Source organism: Engystomops pustulosus, chromosome 1, assembly GCF_040894005.1.
Source record: "Engystomops pustulosus chromosome 1, aEngPut4.maternal, whole genome shotgun sequence".
In the NCBI taxonomy this organism is placed as follows: Eukaryota; Metazoa; Chordata; class Amphibia; order Anura; family Leptodactylidae; genus Engystomops; species Engystomops pustulosus.
In genome coordinates, this window is record NC_092411.1 from 157933565 (window position 1) to 157955037 (window position 21473).

The 21473-nt window shown below is 41.8% G+C and overlaps 1 protein-coding gene across 2 annotated transcripts in view; it reads right to left on the minus strand.

Annotated features, from left to right (window-relative positions):
• LOC140065194 (uncharacterized) overlaps positions 1-21473 on the minus strand; it is a 192772-nt gene that overhangs the window by 163019 nt on the left and 8280 nt on the right. For both annotated transcript variants that reach the window (XM_072112796.1, XM_072112787.1), the window contains 2 exons: positions 20465-20555; positions 17780-17831 (listed from right to left, as the gene is read on the minus strand). In XM_072112796.1, the coding sequence (XP_071968897.1) occupies positions 17827-17831; positions 20465-20555 (96 nt within the window). In that variant the 3' untranslated portion in view covers positions 17780-17826. The remainder of the gene's footprint in view (positions 1-17779; positions 17832-20464; positions 20556-21473) is intronic.

Sequence of the window (21473 nt, forward strand, 5' to 3'; positions counted from 1 at the left end):
TGTGTAGTACTTTCCAGTGTGTTCCTCATATGTGTATAGTAGAGCTGTGTGTGTAGTCATGTGTACAGTAGTTCCCAGAGTGTTCCTGTGTGTAGTACTTTCCAGAGTGTTCCTTATTTGTGTATATAGCAGAGCTGTGTGTGTATTCATGTGTGTAGTACTTCCCAGTGTGTTCCTTATATGTGTATAGTAGAGCTGTGTGTATTCATGTGTAGAGTAGTTCCCAGCGTGTTCCTTATGTGAATAGTAGTGCCTGGTTAGTGTGTGTGTATGTTGCAGTGCCCACAGTGTATAGTAGTGACAAGTGTATGCAGCAGTGGTGAGTGTGTTCCTATTTCTGTTTGTGTGTGTATAGCTAATCTGTGTGTGTAAATGTATGGATGAAGCAGAGCTGTGTGTGTAAAAGTATGAATGTAGCAAAGCTGTGTGTATAAATGTATGGATGTAGCAGGGCTGTGTGTGCTGCGCTTTAGTGCGACCAACAGGGATATTTTAATTGGTTTAAAATATATTTTTCCTTTTTTTTGGAAGCCTAAATCTGGGGTGCGTCTTATAGTAAGGAGCATCTTATAGTCCAAAAAATACAGTATTTTCCCCTAGTCCTAGCAGTCTCATTTTATCTACCAATCTTGGTACTGCAGTACTGTATTAAATGCATCAGAAAAGGTCCAGACAGACAACATCCACAGATTTCCCCAGATCCCCTCCTCCTCTCCCCGGTGAATGTAGCCCAAGTCACCAAATGTCCTACCCTGCAGCCCACTGTATTGAATCGCCTAAGGCATGAATACGAACATTAGGGGGGATATTTATCATACGCTGGCGCTCGTGCAAATTCGCAGCCCGATACATGAAGAGGCTTCTGCCTGGCGTAGAAAAATACGGAACCGGCGACTTTTCACGTATGAAAAGTCGCCGGCAGCGAGTGCGCAGGCGCGGGGACAGTAACGCCCCGCGCCGGCCCACTCCAGTCCGGCCGCGCCCCCCGCTCGGCCGGCCGCGCCCCCCTTCACGCCCCACTGGCGTGAAGGTGGCGGATTGTGAAAAATAATCGCAAAAGCTAGCAATAAGCAAGCATTTGCGATTATTTCAGGGCCTCTGCGCCACTGGCGGTGCGCAGAGGTCCTGATAAATATCCCCCTAGATGTCTATTAAAAAAAGCTTGATAATACCTGAATCCCTATTGCCTGAATTTCCTATCACAAACTTACTGTGTGAATATAAAGGACACAGCAGTAAATATTATATGCAATCGCTGAAGTGGTTCATGCTGTGTGCAGTTTGAACCCATAGGCTAATATTTGTTTTACAATCACAGACATTTTAGGGACATTACATAATTTACTGTAGGTGATGGGATATTAAGGGCGAGTTCATTTAACACATGCAGAGTTTGGCAATATATACAATGGCTTACAGTGTGTATTTGTTTATGCTCATACACATTAAGCTGAGAGTGGGAGGAGAGGGACTTCAAGAAACAATGAAGGGGAAAAAAGCAGTAAACATTAGAGGAGTGATGAGAACAATACAGAGGAGAAGTGGCGAAAGGGTTAGAAGCTATGGGGGATTTAATGTTGTTGCCGGCTGCCTTCATTCCTGTATCAGATAAGGGAGATTAGAAAATAGAAATGAGTGAGGAGGAGAAATGCTGCTTGATGGTGAAAAAAGATCAAATGAGAATTGTGGAAGAGAAGCACAGCAAATAAAGGATAGATAAATGAAGCAAAAATTACTGAGACAGATGAGCGGAAGGGAGGGGGCAAAACACTCTCCACACAAAATTAACATACAAATCGCTTTTCCCTTGTGCTTTGTGTTCATTACATTAGAGACTGACACCATGACAATCATATAACACTAGAACCAATCCGGCTCATGCCGCAATCCTGCTCAGCCATGTTTGGTAACCATGCACTGTACTAGTACTAGAAGCATTATCATTACATGAATACTGAACACCTTGTTTTATGAAACATTCTGAGCTGTAGGACACACAATGTGCAACATCCCTGCAGATGCAAAGGGTTAGGTATGTGTTGCGAAAGTGTCCCTCACCATGTCAGGAGCTGTAACATGGGAAACTTAATAATGGCAGTTATGGTGTATAAAAACCGACATCCAATGAAAAACTGTATAGACTCCCTAATAAACCTTTGTTTATGGTTCAATAACGTTTTTATTTGATATGCACATTGACATGTATAATAAATTGTGACAAGCACTTCAAGAGTAGAGGCATCATACCTTCAAAGCTATACAAATATTTAATGTTGGTACATTATATCTGTGTGGACAGCAGTGATTGATGGGAAGGACGTACTAGTTTTGGGGGTTCAAGATCTATGTTGACAATGTAAATAACGCCCGCACTGCTAAAAATCTTGTAAAATATGTTTACCATTAAAACTTGATGAAGCACTTTCTGGGTGCAGGGAATTTTATCTGAATTAAATATATGCAGCAGTTAGAAAATAATCTATTCAGCAATTTTTTCATTGAGCATTTTTTGACCTGTAATACTGATGACCTAATTCTTCACCTATTCCCCGCCTCTTTTCCTTATTCATATTCATTGTGTATGAATATAAAAATAATATAAAAAAAAGGGTATAATGTCTACCTTAAAGGAAACCTACCACTTGTAGTGGCAGGTTTCCGATGGCAATACCGGGCACCAGCTCAGAGCTTATTTTAGTTAGTGTTTTAAACCGCGGTATCGCGGTTTAAAACACTTTTTAAACGTTATAGCCGGCGCAGGCAGGTACGTGCTCGGCGCTTACCGTGCACGCGGCTCTCATTCACTTCCTATGTAGCCGCGTGCACGGTAAGCGCCGAGCGCGTACCTGCCTGCGCCGGCTATAACGTTTAAAAAGTGTTTTAAACCGCGATACCGCGGTTTAAAACACTAACTAAAATAAGCTCCGGCACCAGCTCACCCTGAGCTGGTGCCCGGTATTGCCATCGGAAACCTGCCACTACAAGTGGTAGGTTTCCTTTAAGGTATATGTAGAATATATAGATGTGATGGAAAAAACAAATGTACTTCCTGGAGGAATTCCTTCTGGGTTTGTGTAGGAACAATTCACAGATTTCTTAACTTAAATGAGTTGTAAAGGCTGATCACATTTCCTAAATATCACAACAGAAGTATTACTGAAGCTTTTTTTTTTCTATAGCAGCAGATACTAAGTCTTGCCCCAGATGTGTCAATCCATGTGTTCATCCTGAGAATGACTACTAGCCCTGAGTATGGAAGTTCCCGATAAAGCACGCCATGCAATCACTTCACTTTTAATATTGAAGGTTCCTCCACTCCTTTGGCATATTGAAGTAGATAATCCATACAATATGTATGAGGATGCATATAACTTTTGTGATTTACCTAACCTTAGCTATGTAATAAAGTACAAGTATACCAATTGAACTGAGTGAAAATATGGGCTTTGAATTCTTATAATGCATCCTCTTTTAACCCTTTAGTGACCAGCAGGGCCGGATTAAGGTTGGCGGGGGCCCCCCTTAAAATGTAGTCCAGAGATGGAATAGCAATCACTATGTACACAGCCCCCCATAACAAATATATACAATCCCCCTATAATGACTATATACATTCCTAGGTAAAATAAAGTTGTACTCACCTTCCATCGTTCCTGCCGATGCGTGGCAACCTCCTTCCCTTCCATTGCTATGTCAGGATAGTGTGAATTGGATGTAAACAAAGATGGCGGCAGATGAGGGGGGGGTGTAGTTTCCAAAATGGTGTCATCTTTTGGGGTTTTCTACTGTACTGGTACTTTAGGGGCTCTGCAAGTACGTTGTAGCACTTGAAAATATTTCTAGCCAAATCAAAACAGTTGACATCCACCTATCAGCTTTTGCCGTACTCAGAAGAAACAGGCCAAAAATTCTGAGATGTATATTTACCTCTAACGGTGTACATTTTAGGGCTAAATGAAAATCTTCTACAAAAATTAAAATATAAAAATTTCCAATACATGTTTGTTTCCCTCCCCTTGCATCCCTCTACCAAATAACTACACCAAGAAAGGATGAAAGAGGTTTATTAGTATATTATTTCACACACAAACAAAACCATACAGTAATGTTTAAGGGCCATTAAAAAATTCCAGGCCGTCATGGTGGACTTAATGGAAAACAAATTACCATTGAGTCCAATTACCGTTGAGATGTACCAGATTTAGGAAACTTTAGGGAGGGACTACTACGTGTAGTATTTTTCTGCCAAATGATAAGTCTCTAGCAGATTAAATCCAATCGGTAGTGTTTGGCAAGAGTTCCAATGCTGGACCAAGTTGCAGCTTTACAGATTTGATCAACAGCTTTATAGCAACAAGGAAGGCAGTTTTTAATGTAATGTTCCTAACTCTTGAGGTTTCTAAGGGTTTGAAGAGGGTTTGTATAAGACCATTCAAGACTATCAATAATTCCCATAGATGTGTTTTGATAGGAACGTTAGGTCTAAGTCTAGCTGATGCTTTTATAAATCTTTTTACCCACCTATGTTCAGCCAGAGAGACGCCAAAGACGACACTGAGGGCTGAGACTTGAACTTTTAATGTGCTGGTCTTTGGGCCTTTGGATAGACCTGCTTGCAGAAAATTCCAGGATCTGCTGTATGTTAGGAGAAGATAGATTAGGAATTTCAGGATGGCAAAAAGAAAATCTTTTCCAGATTTTTAAGTAGATAGCCGAGGTCATCGGTTTCCTACTTGCCTGTAAGGTGGTAATAACTTTGTCTGAGAGATCTTTAGCTCTTAACATCTGTTTCTCAGGATCCATGCTGATAGCTGGAATGTTTCTGGGTTGGGATAATATACTGTCCCTTGAAACAAGAGATCCCTCCTCTGAGGATGAAGACCATCCAACGCCATGTTTTTTAGTACTTGAATCCAGCTCTTTGGCCAGAGGGGCACTATTAGAAGGATCAAAATATTGTCTGATCTTTTGTACTGTCCTTGAGATTAATGGAAATGGAGGGAAAGTGTTACTGAAGGCATCTAGAAGATAGTCCGTACTGTTCTTCTGTAGAGAATAGTGGTCCACTTTTATGTTCTCTCTGGTGGCGAATAAGTCTATTAGAGGGGTTCCCCATTTTTGGGTTAGTTGAAGGAACACCTCGTTCAAGCACCACTCGTAAGGGTCCAGAGTGTGTCTGCTTCGGAAGTCTACTTCCCTGTTTTAACCCTTTTAGGTGGATTGTAGTCAGGGATAGAACATTTTCGTCTGCCCATAGGTAGATATTTTTTGAAAGGTTGAGAAGAGTTGTAGATAGTGTGCACCCTTGATGCCTGAGATAGGCCACAGTGGTCATGTTGTCTGACAATATCTTGAGGTTTTGGCCCTGTAGTTGGTTTGAGCACATCTTTAAAGGTTTACCAGACTGCTTCTTCAATTGTTGGCTAATTGTTGACTAGATTCTCCATTGCATTGCAAAGAATTTTTCACATAACAGGGCATCTTTATTTTCTTTTCCAGCTGTTTTAGAGCTGTTCCAAGATATTAGAATCCAGTTCTGTAGATCCCATGTGTGGTTCTGGGACCAAGGAGCACAGGCTATATAAGCTGTGGGAAGTCCTAGAAATTTCATGGCTTCTCTGACTAAACAGGATTGTTTACTTTGAAAAGTCCTTTCCTGGGTCATCAGGTTTAGTGCTATTTGTTCTGGGAGGTGTGAGCATTGGTGCACCGAGTCCAGTAGAATACCCAGGAATTTTAGTCTGGTGCAAATGTTCGAGGACTTCTATAGTTAGGTCCGTCTGAGATGGATGACCTTCTACTAGTACCCAGCTCAGAGGAAAATCTAAGTAAGGAATTAATAGAATATCCTTCATCCGTCTTAGAATAGCTACTACCTCTGCCATTACTTTAGTAAATAGCCTGGGCGCTGAGGTGATCCTGAATGGTAGAGCTCTGAATTTATAGTCCGTCAGGTTTTGTGGAGATAAGACCACATATCTCAGGTATTTTTGAGAGTTGGGATGGTTTAGGATGTGGTAATACGCGTCTGAGGTCTATGGTGCAAAGGGCTGTATTTTGAGGAATTAAAAGGTGCTGTAGATTTTAAAGACTCCATCTTGAATTTTTTATATTTGTTGTGTCTGTTTTTGGTTTTTAGGTTTATAATCATCCTGTAGGATCCATTCGGTTTCTGGAACAGGAAGGGGGGGGGGGGCAGAAACCTTTCTTCACTTGATGGGATGGTACAGGATTCTTGGTCAGAAGAGATTGTACTTCTTCCCACATGAGATAAAGCTGTGAAGAGATTTTTGTTGTTACAAATGTTTGAGGAGGCAGCGAGTTTATCTTCTAACCTTCCTCCACTGCTCCTAGAATCCATGCATTCTTTATGTTTTGATTCCACTGGGAGTAAAGAAGGAGAGTCTCCCCCCCCCCGTCCCGTCCTGGTGTTATTGTTTCTTGACAGGGGTGAGCTGGTTACTCTGGGTGGCACTGTACCCATAAGCTGTACCGCCTTAGGGGGTAAATCCATCAACCTGATTTGCCTTTACCTCTGTAAGATGGAAATTTTTCCCGGGAATCACGAAAGGAGAGTCTTCTCAGTTTTTGGTTCTGGGAACCCCTTTTTGTCCGCCGCTTTCTCCAAGATTGCCGACTCCCATGTCTTTTTTTAAAACACTGTCTGATTTTTGGTCAATAAGGTCCTTAAATTGGGTTGCGTCTTTCGGGGAGGTCAGTCTTATTGACTACCTTGATGACCTGAACATCAATTTATGGAATAGAATCCGAAATCTTCGATTTTCCTTACTCAAAGACAAGTCTATTCCTAAATTCTCTGGCTACCGAGTCTTTTCTGGCGCTTTCCACTCTCCACGAATAAGGTCCTCCAGTACACTGGACTGAAAACACTTTCTTTGCTTTTAGACATCCAAAGAGCTCACCCAGCACAGATTTTGTTTCCACAGGATCTTCAATATCCAGAGTCTCTCTAACCGCCTTTAGTAATGCATCTAAGTTGTCTAGAGAGAAAAGAAATCTAGATTCTCTCTTTTCTCCTGGATTTCCAGGACTTGTTCCTCTTCACCATCTTTGTAGGAACAGGAAGCAACATCCTGATCCGAGCCTTTTTTTAGGAGGAAAGAGGGATGCAACTGTTTTTTATTTTGAACTGGAACATGTATCTTAGCTCATCCATGAAGGATGTTTTTTCTTCACGCATGATATTATCCACACAGTCCTTGCATACTGTTTTGTTATAAGAGTAAGATAGTTTGTTAAAACACATGTTACATCTCCGGGATTGAGGAGTCTTGGGTTTAGACCCTAGGAGTGAGAAAAACTATAGTATAGCAGAAGGGGATGTATATAATTCAGAGCCCCCACATGCCTCCCCCAAACCCCAACAGGACTTACAGAAGTCTGAGGAAGGGGGGCTGGATCCATTCTTGCCTCTCTCTCTTAATAACCTGGAAACAAGGAAGGAGGGTGAGGTGTAAGCCTAAGCGGGTACAGGATAGGACGCAAGAGTGGAGGACTGACCTGCGCAGTGATACACAAAAGAAGAAGGAGAGACCTCTAGCAGACACTACATTTCTAGCCTCTAGCAGACCGGCATTTTTAAACTTACTGCTCCCCGTTCCTGAATCCTGAATGCCATTAGCTGAAGGTGGACGCAGGATCAACACCATATTCCTCTCCACATGGCAGCCAGGAAGGGGTACCGATCAAGGCCCGGAGAGGGGAGGACTTAATACCAGGTACCGCACCTCTATGGTGCACTCTTTTTACACTGACATCTTTTCACGCGTCAGTGTCCTCTTTCAATTGGTCAATAATCCATCAGTATTGCTAAAGCCAAAAACAAACAGGAGTTGATCCAGAATAGAGATGAGCAGCAAATGGGATACTTGCATGTCCTCTGTGTTCTGTATCCCCTCCTGCTTTTGGATATCAATCCTGAAGCTTTTCATCCTTCTGACAGATGAAATGAAGGGGAAAACCAAACATCGTGGCAACGTCATAGAGTGATGGAGGGTGAAAACAGCATTATGGAAATCACAGGGTGTTCCAGGGAGACAGCGGTCAGTTGGCAACAGCATGGGTAGGCTGCAGAGTGGCACAATGACAAATTATGGCAGTGGCGGAAACATGGTAGGCCACAAAGTGGCACAATGATAAGAGTGTGGAGGTGGTGGCAGCAGAAGCAGCAGCAGGAGCACACAGGTGGCAGCAACAGGGATAGCCACAGAGTGGCACAATGATTTAGTGTGGAGGTGGCATCAGCAGCAGGATCCCACAGGTGGCAGCAACATGGAAAGCCACAGAGTGGAGGTGGCATCAGCAGCAGCAACAGGAGGCCACAAAGTGGCACAATGATAAGAGTGTGGAGGTGGCGACAGAAGAAGCAGCAGCAGGAGTCCACAGGTGTCAGCAACATGGTGGCAGCAACAGGGAAAGCCACAGAGTGGCACAATGATATAGTGTGAAGGTGGCATCAGAAGCAGCAGGAGCCCGCAATGATATCCATAAAGCATAAAAACAACTGTAAATTGTTGTCAGGTGCTCTGAGTAAGCCAGATGTCAGCTCCCCTGCATGGGAACTGTTGTCTCTTGTTATTCACACGGTCAAATGCGCCTATGCAAAATAATGTATAGATCACATTCTTACTCTTCCATATTCAAAATGTTTTAATTATTTAATTTCTAGATACAGTTCCTGAGACTGTGGAAATGTGTAAATTAACAGAATTTATTTTTTTCAATAAAGCTTTCTTTTTGTTATTAAAAGTGTGGGTTTTTTCAGTGTCACTTTGTATAATTTGCCATAGCAGAGGTGCTAATTGACGGTGCTCTTTACTAAGGGCTGTCCTTAGTGTTTGCCCTCTTTTGGGAAAATTTACATTAACACCAATACTATTAACTTGGTACCCACCACCACCAGGGGTGCCGGGTACAAACCACTACCTGACTGTCTATAGATGGTCAGGTAGTGGGGCGGCTGCAGGCTGTTATTGTTGCGCTGGAATAGTCCCCTAACAGTGGGCTATCCCTGCTCAGTAATGGCAGGCTACAGCTATTTTTTGTATCAGGCTGATTTGGACAATTGGAGGGGCCCCACGTTTTTTGGGCCAAAAATTAAAAAAAAACCATCTGGGTTTCCCCTAATCCTCACATCCCCACATCCCCTTTTTCTGAATTTTTGGCCAAAAAATGGGGAAAAAAATTACGTGGAGTTCCCCTTATTAATAGGGGGACACCCACACTGTTTTCATATTTTGGCCAAAAATGGGGAAAAAAATGACGTGGGATCCTGCTTATTAATAGCCCACTGTTAGGGGGCTATTCCAGTGCAACAATAACAGCCTGCAGCCGCCCCACTACCTGACCATCTATAGATTGTACCCTTCTCTTCCCGGCACCCCTGGTGGCAGTGGGTACCGAGGTAATAGTATTGGCCAGCCCTTAGTAATGAGCACCGTCAACTAAACAGCCCCACTACTATGGCAAACTATACGAAGTGACACAAAAAACCCACACATTTTTAATAACAAAAAGAAAGTTTTATTGAAAAAAAAAAGCACACACATCCTCGTTGACCATTTTATTTGTAAAAAAAAAAACATGCTGGTCATCGATGTGTCGGAGTATTGTCCGTATAGATTTTTATGACAATTTTCTAGTTCTGGGGTACTGTTTTTCAAAGTTTCCCAAACTGCTCTCAGTTCCAGATAGATTCTGGATAAATATAGCCCATTGGCCTTGAAGAAGATTGTCTCCCAAACTTGCACCCCAACCTGATACACTGGCATCAGTTTGGATTACTTTGACTGACCATGCATGCTAAGATACTCCTTTCTCTAAATGTGAATTTTCTGTCCACCAATTTAGGAACATTTTGACTCAGGGAGGCAACTGGACTCTTTGGTCTAGATGGACTGGGTTCTTGTCCCAAACTTCTAAAATCCAGCACTGGAATCTCCAAGTGTGGCTCTGACTTCTTTGAACCGATTGGATACAGGCAGTCATCTGCCCCAGAATTCTCATGGCTTCTCTTATTGTACAATATTGCTGTTGAAAATGACTTTTTTTTAATGAGTCTGAGCATCTTTTCGGGAGGAAGAAAAGATGTTTGTAGAGATGGATTTAGTAGTGTGCTTAGGAATATTGTCTCTCTGTTGGGGGCAAGTTTGGATTTTTCCCAGTTTACTGTTGAGGAGTAGTAATCGTTAGATTCCTGTGTAGGATAAGTTCCTGCTCTGTTTGACCAATTTTATCAGTAGGTCGTCCAGATATGGAATTATCAACACCTTCTTGGATCTTAAGAATGCCACTACTTCTATCATTATTTTCAAAAGTGTCCTTGGGGCAGATGAGATCCCAAATGGGAGAGCTTTGTATTGAAAGCAAGCTGTGTCTACCTCCGGAGTGATGACTGCAAATCTGAGGGATTTTTGGGATGGTGGAAAGATTGTCACGTGGTAAGACGTGAGTCTTTTAAGTCGATGGTACATAAGAATTCATTCGGAGGAAGAGGGTGGCTGAGCAAATAGTCTCTGGAACTTTCTGTACAGAATATGTTTGTTCAGATTTTTCAGGTTGAACATCAGATGGAATGTTTGGCTTTTTATGATAAATAGAGGAGAATAATGTCCTCTTCTCTGTGACTCCTTGGGAACTTGAGTTATCACATCCATTTCCTTGAGTTTCTAAACCTCTTGTCATAATTGAGTGGTTAATGTCTGAGATGGTTGCTTTATCACCATGAAATTTGGTGATAGAGTTTAGTTCTAACTTTTATCTGTCTAATAGGATCCCTAAGACCCATGGATTTGAGGTTATTTGGGTCCATAAATGAGGGAGTTGAAGTAGCCTTCATCCCACTCTGGCGTCATTGTTTTTCAAAGGTAGAGGTGATTACTGGAACTGAGTAGGAACCTTCTTCCTACTTTAGGATAGCTCCATCTACCTTGTTTACCCTTTCCTCTAAGGAAACTTCTTTTCTTTGGGGTCTCAAAAGGATTGTTTCTTTTGACCCATTCTTGTTTCAGGAAAGCCTTTCTTGCAATCTGTGGCTTTTTCAAGAATGGCGTCCAATTCTGTGCCAAAAACATATTTGCCTTGAAAAGGGAAGACTACACAATTTAGCTTTAAAATCTACAATCACCACCCCATTGTCTTAACCAAATAGCACATCTGAAGCACATCTGTAGCAGATTCCAGCATGGGTATAGTATCCAGTAACATTTCTCTTGAGTTTCCAATTCTGATAACCAAAAGAAAAGAGTACGGGAAATAGATGTTGTGGCTATTTTCACCTTCAGATTTAGCATGGCTGCTTCCCCTGCCTTTTTTCAGTAAGCTGTCAGCTTTCCTGTCCATCGGATCTTTGAGCTGTATGGCGTCCTCAAAGGGGAGATCAGTTTTTTTTCGTAATTTTGGTAGCTTTCCAGGTTTTCACTTCTTCATCGTCAAACATAAGATGATTTTTAAACTCCTTAGAAATAGAAATCCTATTCTCCGGTTCTCTCCACTCTTCCAGTATCAACTCCTTGAGTGTATTATTTATTTAGAAGACTCTTCTTTTTTGCCCTGAGTATGCCAAAGAGCTCATCTTGGACAGATTTTGCTTCTTCTATGTCCTCTATTTTTAAGGTGTCTCTAACCCCTTTAAGTAATGCATCAAGATTTTCTGAAGCAAACAGATATTTTGATTCCATTTTAGTAGCCGCCATTGGAGATATATCCATATCCATAGAGGACGTACTTGCTTCCTCCGACTCTGCCTCTGATTCAGAATAGGATTCCATTATTCTGGGTCTTTTGGGTGGTGCAATCTGAGGAATAAGGGATGCCACAGATGCAGCTGCTGAAGATTGGACTTCCCCTTTAATGAACTTCCTCATCTCATCCATGAAAGAATATTTTTCTTCTTTGAGTAAGTTGTCTAGGCAATCTTTGCATACTGGTTTTGTATAATTACTCAAAAGTTTATTAAAACACATGTTGCATCTGCGTGATTGTGTTTTCTTTTTATCTGGTACCTTAGGATTTCTCCTCCTCTTTGGATTCCTGCCAAAAGAGAAGGAGAACGATACTAGTTTTTATAGAGCTATCGGCAGGGGATCTGAAATAATGACGTCCATAACGGAGGACTCAGAGCTGCCAATTGTTGTCTATTTAAGAAAAAATAACACAGACAATGCCTAACACATGATGCATAATGGTTAAAAGTCATATATATATATATATATATATATATATATATATATATATATACACACTCACCGGCCACTTTATTAGGTACACCTGTCCAACTGCTCGTTAACACTTAATTTCTAATCAGCCAATCACATTGCGGCAACTCAGTGCATTTAGGCATGTAGACATGGTCAAGACAATCTCCTGCAGTTCAAACCGAGCATCAGTATGGGGAAGAAAGGTGATTTGAGTGCCTTTGAATGTGGCATGGTTGTTGGTGCCAGAAGGGCTGGTCTGAGTATTTCAGAAACTGCTGATCTACTGGGATTTTCACGCACAACCATCTCTAGGGTTTACAGAGAATGGTCCGAAAAAGAAAAAACATCCAGTGAGCGGCAGTTCTGTGGGCGGAAATGCCTTGTTGATGCCAGAGGTCAGAGGAGAATGGGCAGACTGGTTCGAGCTGATAGAAAGGCAACAGTGACTCAAATCGCCACCCGTTACAACCAAGGTAGGCAGAAGAGCATCTCTGAACGCACAGTACGTCGAACTTTGAGGCATATGGGCTACAGCAGCAGAAGACCACACCGGGTGCCACTCCTTTCAGCTAAGAACAGGAAACTGAGGCTACAATTTGCACAAGCTCATCGAAATTGGACAGTAGAAGATTGGAAAAACATTGCCTGGTCTGATGAGTCTCGATTTCTGCTGCGACATTCGGATGGTAGGGTCAGAATTTGGCGTCAACAACATGAAAGCATGGATCCATCCTGCCTTGTATCAACGGTTCAGGCTGGTGGTGGTGGTGTCATGGTGTGAGGAATATTTTCTTGGCACTCTTTGGGCCCCTTGGTACCAATTGAGCATTGTTGCAACGCCACAGCCTACCTGAGTATTGTTGCTGACCATGTCCATCCCTTTATGACCACAATGTACCCAACATCTGATGGCTACTTTCAGCAGGATAATGCGCCATGTCATAAAAAGCTGGAATCATCTCAGACTGGTTTCTTGAACATGACAATGAGGTCACTGTACTCAAATGGCCTCCACAGTCACCAGATCTCAATCCAATAGAGCAGTGATGGCGAACCTTTTGGAGACAGAGTGCCCAAACTACAACCAAAATCCACTTATTTTCCTGTGAAGTGCCAACATGGTATTTTAAGCAGTAACTTATTGCTACCTGTTCTTCCACATCTTTCTATTGTATTGCCCCCCTGAGGCCACCAATACAGTTTAAAGAAGGAAGGCAAATTCAGACTCTCATTGTAGCTTCTCTCCAGGGTCTCTCTGTAAAGCAAAAATGGTTGGTCCAGCAGGAGGACCTCAAAAGATAATGCAGTTAATTTCAACACCTTCTCACTTTTCCCGCAGTTCCTAACAGCCAATGAAGTGTTGCTTTAAAATAGCGCTGAGAGCAGCATCTCATAAGTTGCCTGGGACTTGGCGGATTTGGTCCTATTTGGTGAACTTTGTCCTGGGGTGATGGTCTGAGTGCCCACAGAAATGGCTCCGAGTGCCACCTCTGGCACCCGTGCCACAGGTTCGCCACCACTGCAATAGAGCATCTTTGGGATGTGGTGGAACGGGAGATTCACATCATGGATGTGCAGCCGACAAATCTGCGGCAACTGTGTGATGCCATCATGTCAATATGGACCAAAATCTCTGAGGAGCTTCCAGCACCTTGTTGTATCTATGCCACGAAGAATTGAGGCAGTTCTGAAGGCAAAAGGGGGTCCAACCCGTTACTAGCATGGTGTACCTAATAAAGTGGCCGGTGAGTGTATACATTTTACACATGTCTGACCTTATTAGCGCACATAAACCTTGATAGGCTAGTATGCTAGTCGACTTCCAGGGAACCAGAATCTAAGGATAATAATTTTTATATTAGAACTCCTCAAATGAAAAATGGGGTGGGTGTGGGGAATTTAACCTCTCTGCTTCCTGTCCTTACAGAGGTCAAGGTGTCATCCATCGTGGGGTATGTTAGCATTTAAAAAAAAAAACCTGGGAGGCTTTTATGATCGGTTAAAAGTCTAGCAGTCTTCCTATCCATGGGTTCTTTGAGTTGAGCTGCATCTTCAAACGGAAGATCTGTATTTTTTTCACCCCCTTAGACATCTGAATGTCCATTTTGTCCCAGACTTTTGTTTCATCATTTTCAGAGGCTAGTCAGTTACGAAATTCTCTAACTTAGGGTGATAACACACGTGACGTTTTGAATGCGTTTTGGTCCGGTTTTAAGTAGTCCATCAAAAAATGCATGCATTTTTGAAAAATGCATGCGTTTGACCAGTTTGAATTAAGATAATTGGTCAAACCTGTCAAAAATGGATGCGTTTTTAAACTGACTGCTTAAAAACAGGCCAAAAATGCCATGTGTGGCATCACCCTAAGGGTTCGTCCTTAACAAGCTCCTTCAATGTGTTGTTAATCGGAAACACTCTTCCTAGACCTTAACCCTCCAAACAATTTATCTGTAAAAGTGTTTATGTAAACCAAAGGGAACCTCTAAATCATCGTCCGAAGGGTAGTCACATACAAGTTCTGCAAGTCTGGGTATTTTTTTTTGGAGGAGGCATACAGTAGGAAGGGGTCCGGAAAATGAAGAGATGTCCAATTTAAGAGCAGATTTTGAATCGTCAATAAGGGCTGATCTATCTGCCATAAACAGTCTGTCCATACAATATTTGCATACAGGTCTTTTGTATTTGTCACCAAATTTATAATTGCATCTCCTAACCATCTTTTTAGCTTTAGTTTCTTCTGTGTCTTTCCTTTTCTATTTAGGAAATACGTTCTTAAAGAGAAAGGAGGGCTGGATTAAGCCTTAACCATATACATATGCCAGCACAAAATTATATCACAGACAGCACCTACAATAGCTTGGTGGAGTACTGGATCTGCCTCATCAGCCATGTTCAAGCCTTGAGACCTCAGATTACTGTGACTAACCTGCTTGATGTATTTTATAGTATAATGGACAGGGCAGTGTCCCATGCGGTCTCCCGGGAGCAGCTTTAGGTCCCTTTTGGCTTCGGACCAGAAGTAGTCATGCATTCCACCGCCGTGGTGGAGTAAAGAGCAGATCGGAAACCTGCTGTAAAGAAGCCAACTATGACCCACGAGTGAGCGCCAGTATAGCTTCCAAATAACGCTTCCCGGAGGACCAGGAAAAACCTGAGCAACAGCTAGGCATGCTGATGTCACGGTGCTTGGTATGGGGACCATAGGGCTGTCCTACAGCCTGGCAGGTCTACAGCAGGTGGTGTGTGCAAGAACGTGTGAGGGAGAGGCTGATGACCTTGAATTTCCCTGGGGCAACACCTTTTATGTCCGTAGTATGAGTCCCTGGGTAATGGATGGGGCGCCCTTGGTGTAACAGCTGTACTTAGGGAACAGACAGAGGCCACGTTGTGCAAAACAACTCAGTTCTTTATTCGAACAACTGCAGGTAACAAGCCAAACGATCTGGTTACAGATGCCGGATTACTGGAGTGGTCAAGGAGAGTGATCCTCAGGAGTAGATTCACAAGCCTGGTAGTAGGAGGTAACTGTGTCCAGCTATGGAAGCTTCAACTTTGTCCTGGGTGTGCTGTGTGTGGCACACCATCTCTAGTCACCAACAGTCTGCTCTATATTGAGAGCGGAGGCCTAAAAGCTCCTCTTGTGGGGCGAGCTGGGCCTAAAGAGTGTGCTCTCTAGTAGAGCTGGGTTACAAGAGGTGTTGCCCCTTCCTGTCCAGGGGTTTTGTTATGCCCTGGTCAGGTGGTGGCTCACTCTACAATCACACTCCAGTTTACAGATTGGAATACAATTGGATGACAGTAAAACAAAGCACATAACCTGTTAACCATTGCTGTACAGGGAGGGTCTACCACTGCTAATTACCTCTAATATTACTGTATAATCCCTGAGGTAAGTTGTGCTGGCTCACCGGCTGGGGAGAGACACAGAAAAGGGGCTTATTCGCAACACTCGTCTGCCTGCACATTGGCAGGGGTGTTTGCACCTGCGCGGGGGCCAATCGAAGTAGGAGCGTAGTGAACCTGGAATCCTACAGGTGGGCCATCATGGGGGATAAAGTGGAAATATGGCTTTTTAAAATATCTTTAAAGCTGAGAAAACTTGCTACTAAAACTATTAACCATCCAATTTCCAAAAAAAAAAAAAAAAAAAAAAAAGCAAAAGGTTCACACAGAAGAAAGTGGCATGACAGCAAGTGAACAATTGAGACTGTAGGAAAGTTGACAATGTTCATATTAAACCCCCCCCCCCCCAAAAAAAAAACCCCCAACCGATCAGCAAAATTATCCTACCAACATATACTACAATGTATCACAAGAAAACAAATCTCAAAATCACTAGGATAAGTTAGTGTTGAAGAGTTCGCACAGAAATACCACGCAATAAGGCTGATTTTTTTAAAAATCTGGCTGCATCCTTAAGGGGTTAAATTGTGCCTATATTGCAGGTTCTTTAATGACATTTTAGAAAAGAGGGGCCAAAAAAAAAACAAAAAAAACACCTTCAAATACTTGATGACTACAATAATACGATTTGTCCTTGTGCTGTTGCCAGGGTCATTTACAGCTACTGCAAAGCCAGCAATGTTGCCTGTAGCAGCCAATCATCTCTTGTATTTCACCTTTTAAGTCGACACAGAAATTCTAAGAAACCAATTGGTTTGCTCAAATTCTCAAAGTAACCATAGAAATATGAGTTCTTGAAAGGTTAGTGCAATATCTCCACCTTGTGGTTGAAGACCAAGTCTACAGTGTGTTGACCTAGTAATGAAAAAGAGGCCACATAAGTGAAATGCAAGGCCTGCAGGTTTTGTGATCAGGTCACAAGTGACAGGTCTTCTGTATTAAACCAGGAGAGTCTTTGTTTCACATTAACTGGTGCAGGGTTTTCCAGCGCTTATGCAAAAATAACCTCTCAATTAGAATACCTTTCAATTAGAACAGCGCAAGCAGGGACACCATGCACACACGTGGTTTTTATTTTCCGAGAGGTGCCAACAGCATATGTATACTGATCTTTTAGAGATAAATGTACCATTTTAGTGCCATGTAACAGGAGCATTGCAATTTGGAAACTTGAATATTGCCAATAATTTTGCAGCTATAGATTTTAGTTGAAGGAAAAAAAAAAAAAAAATTTCAGACAACGTGACCTTTAGAATGGTAGGGGCCCTCTGGAAGTTGTTCACCATTTTAGAAACTTGCTGCCATAGAAAATTATGGCGACTCAGAGTTTCTCATTTACTTGTCATTGTTCTGTAACAGGAGTGATTACATTTAGCACATTATAAGCAGAGGGTTGGCTTCCTAACATGAAAATTGTGGAAGGCATGAAAAGACTTGTGTGTCAAGTGTTCAGTTATTGTGAGCCAAAAATAAGGTGTGGTCTAACAGATGTGAACTGAGCCTTATAAGTTGCCGGTAAAAAAGTTTTATTTTAGAAACTATGACACGTTAATTTAGCCAAATTAGAAAAATAAGCCATAAATCATTGAAAAAAAAATGTTTATTAACATTATGAAAAATGTTGTCAAGTTACTGTTTATGACCAGGCAGGGTCAGGCAGATGTAGAGTACTGGATCCAAAGAGGTGGCGAATTCCTGACGGAGATCAATCTATTAGAAAAAAAAAAAAAAAAAAAAAAAAAAAACACAAGTAGCATTAGCATTTTGATGCATACAAATATATTTTTTGACAATAGACAAAAACCTGAGCAGGGCAATAAGAGTACAATGTCCTTGAAACTTTTTTTTTTTTTTTTTTTTTTAACAGGGCTCATGTGAGACCAAGATTAGTGAAACTAAAACATTTGCTGAAGCCAGAAAACTTGTGTAACAGAAATGGTTGCTTTACCCCTTAATGTCGTTATGATAAACATCCTAATGTGTTAAGGATTTACAAAGGCGGCTCACAGGCAGAGCCCGCTTCATATATAACACCATTATGATCTACTGCATCTCAGAATGCATTAAATGCCAGTCCAAAGCACGTTAGGTATCCTTGCATTTTGAGTGGACATTTTGGGACACAAGTAATACAAAACTTTAGAGGCATAAAACATGATTGGTATGATTATGTGGATACCCAATTTATAGTTCAAAGCTAAAGAGGCAAGGCGTCAACTGGACTGCACATTGCATTTTCTAGTGTACTTTCCTATGGGCTTTGTTTTTACGACTCAATTTGTCCTCCATGGACAGGGCTGTATGAAGGTTTGTTATCTGGAGGACAGAGGAAAAAAAAAAAAAAAAAAACACGCATTTGCACCGTTTTCTTGTGGACTTGGATTTTAGGGCTTTCACTGTGCTCCAAGTGACATGTCTACTTTATTCTTTGGGTTGGTGCAATCCTGGAGATAACAAATTTGTATAGATTTTAATGTTTTCATACACTAAGAATTATAGCATCGAAAACACCATATTCCCCCGCCCAAAAAAAAAGAAATCTCGTACAGGAGGTTTAATTTTTGGAACTTAACGACCTTTGATCATTTATAGAATTTGTACAAACCGCATTGTAAAGAATGGGTTAAAAATGAGAACCTCAGGAAGAGTCGAAGCCGTCATGGCAACCATTTAGGACAACATTTGATCAGAGATCCTCACTGAACTTAAAATAAGTTCACTCACTGAAAATAAAGTGGACGAAGACTGGTGCACCCCTTAAAGGCTGCATTCAGATGTAGTTTGTGTCCACACCAGGAGTGGGGACAAACTCAATGTGCAGACAGACAAAACTGCTGCATCATGGAGGCAAAACTGAACGCATGTGCAACTAAAGCTGAACCTTCTACATAACTATCACTCTTGGGGCTCTTTCACAATGGTGTTGGAGTTATGAGATTTCAGTCAGTTTCTCTTAATTTTTCTAAATTTTAAAACTGCCTAGGCCACATTAACCCCAGGTATAGTCTGGACTTTGGGTATACTGTAAATGAGAGAGTAGGCGTTCACCACACAATCTCAGGGTACACTACTAGTTAGACCTCGATGTAGTCCATAAACTATTCCCACCTACAAAAGATTTTTTGAACGTAAAATGTAGTTTGCGTAAACATTGCCACCACCCATGACTAACAAGCCAAGAATGACATTGGCACCTCATCCACACAGGCAACACACTGACATCTTCCAATCACCTTGCTACCCCTCCACTCCAAACTTGGGATGGCTAGGCTTAAAATAAGGGCTGTTCCGATTCCCACCAAGCTAGGTTGTTGAACGTTGGGATATAGGCACACCCTAAACCCAGTTCTGTAAATGAGGACTCAATCATACACCATGTACAAGTTATTAGACATAGTATTTCCAATTGTGTATGGGGATGGATTTCCCGAGGGGAAAAAAAAAAAAAAACCCCACACAATCCATCCACTGTTGAGGCTTGGGAAACCAGGCCTTCGGTTTTCTAACCAATGTTAAGCAAAACTCAAACATGCACGGGGCATACATCACACATGCCAACGTGAAATTTGCTCATGGAAATGCATTTGCTCTACAACAACGATCACTTATATCCACTAATAGGTAGACAGCCAGTAATTGGGTTTACATTTACTTTGCCACGAAGTGGACAGCATGTGGTGTTCGGCATATACACCAGGAAAGCGCCCAGCACTCGCTGAGAGTGTTAATAGAACACATACTGGCGGGTGAATGGCTCAATATATGTAGCCTCCAAGAAACTTTACTGATTGAGCCATTCCATCCAGTAACTCCAGGAAGTCTCCCATATAACCATATTTGAACATCAGCAACAAATCACTTCCTGGTGCCAATTTGACCGCCGGTTTATTGATGGGGGCACACACACACACACACACACACACACACACACGTTTACTACAGGCTCAAGCAATTCTAGTTAAGCCTCTAGATTTAAGCATTGGTCTATTAAGTACATTGCCTGCGATATTAGAGCTCTATAGCATGTCAATTTATATCAGACCACACATTTGTGCAGCACATTACTTGCTGATAAGTGAGATGCTATATAGTGTGATGCATGAAAATCCCATATACTACAGAAATTTCATAATATTCAGGAATCTTTTGTCTGGCCCCTGCATTAAATCACTATTTTGCAGGGGAAGAAAAAAAAAAAAAAAAAAAAAAAAAAAAACACCAAATATGTCAGTGTTAGTTTGGTGGCAGATTTACATTGTGCCAAAATGCATAATCTTAAATGGTCCAGCTTCAAAACCTTTGCAATACTATAGTTTCCCCAAATTGCCCTTAAACAATCTAACCTGTGGAGGGCTGGTGGTTCTGCTCATTTTCTGTAAATGACTCCTTACTTTCTTCTGCATTTGTTTGCTCTTCTTTGCCTTGAGTATTCTCCTGTGCATTACAGTACACAAATGTTATTTCTTGTATATGTAATTTGTCAGCAACTTAAGATCTTGCACACAAAGCAGAAGGGTCAGGAAGAGTTATTATAGAAACTCAAAATTAAGGTTACCTTGCAGGTGTGTGGCGACTTGCCATTGATGCTCCACTAAAGGATTCTGGGAAACATGCAAAAAAGGTTTTCCCAGGATTGGATAAGGGAGAAAAGAAAAAAAAAAAAAAAAACCCCCACACACACACCTCCCTTGTTTCTTGAAAGGCATGCTAGGTATACTGGCTTGGCTTTAATCAGAACATCTTTTCCAGAAGAAATAGATTCCCAACCATAGACAGCATGGTTTTTATTTGGTTGCATTTCTTCAACACAGAGCTGGTTTAGCTGAGCTAGAGGAATTTGACTAGGGTCAGGAAGTAAAAGCTGTCCTTACAGAAACTGAAAACATATTTCCCAGAATCCCCTATCGGAGCATCAATGGTTCAAAGTCACTACACGCCTGAAAGGGGGCCATAATAGGAAAGTTCTTTCTCCTGACCCTAGTCAAAAGTCTCACTCAGATAACATCAGTTCCCTACACTGTACCAAAGAGATGCAACAATATCAAAACAGTACAGTCATGTTCCTTTTGAGACATGACACTTCATTAGGCTTCCTGAACATCATGCTTGATGTTAAATGGGGGGGGGGGGGGCACTGCGAGAGGCATGGTTTTCCTTATGCTAATATTTAGCATCCACATGCTGCTAGGACTGGTGACAACCCCCCCCCCCCCCCAAACAAAAAAAAAAAAAAAAAACAGCAACAACCTTCTGGCTTATCCCAATACTTTCATATTTCATACAGAGGCAAAGAATCCTCATTAAACAGGCAGTACAATAGGGGGAACATGTGAACTAGTGATCAAAAGAAAA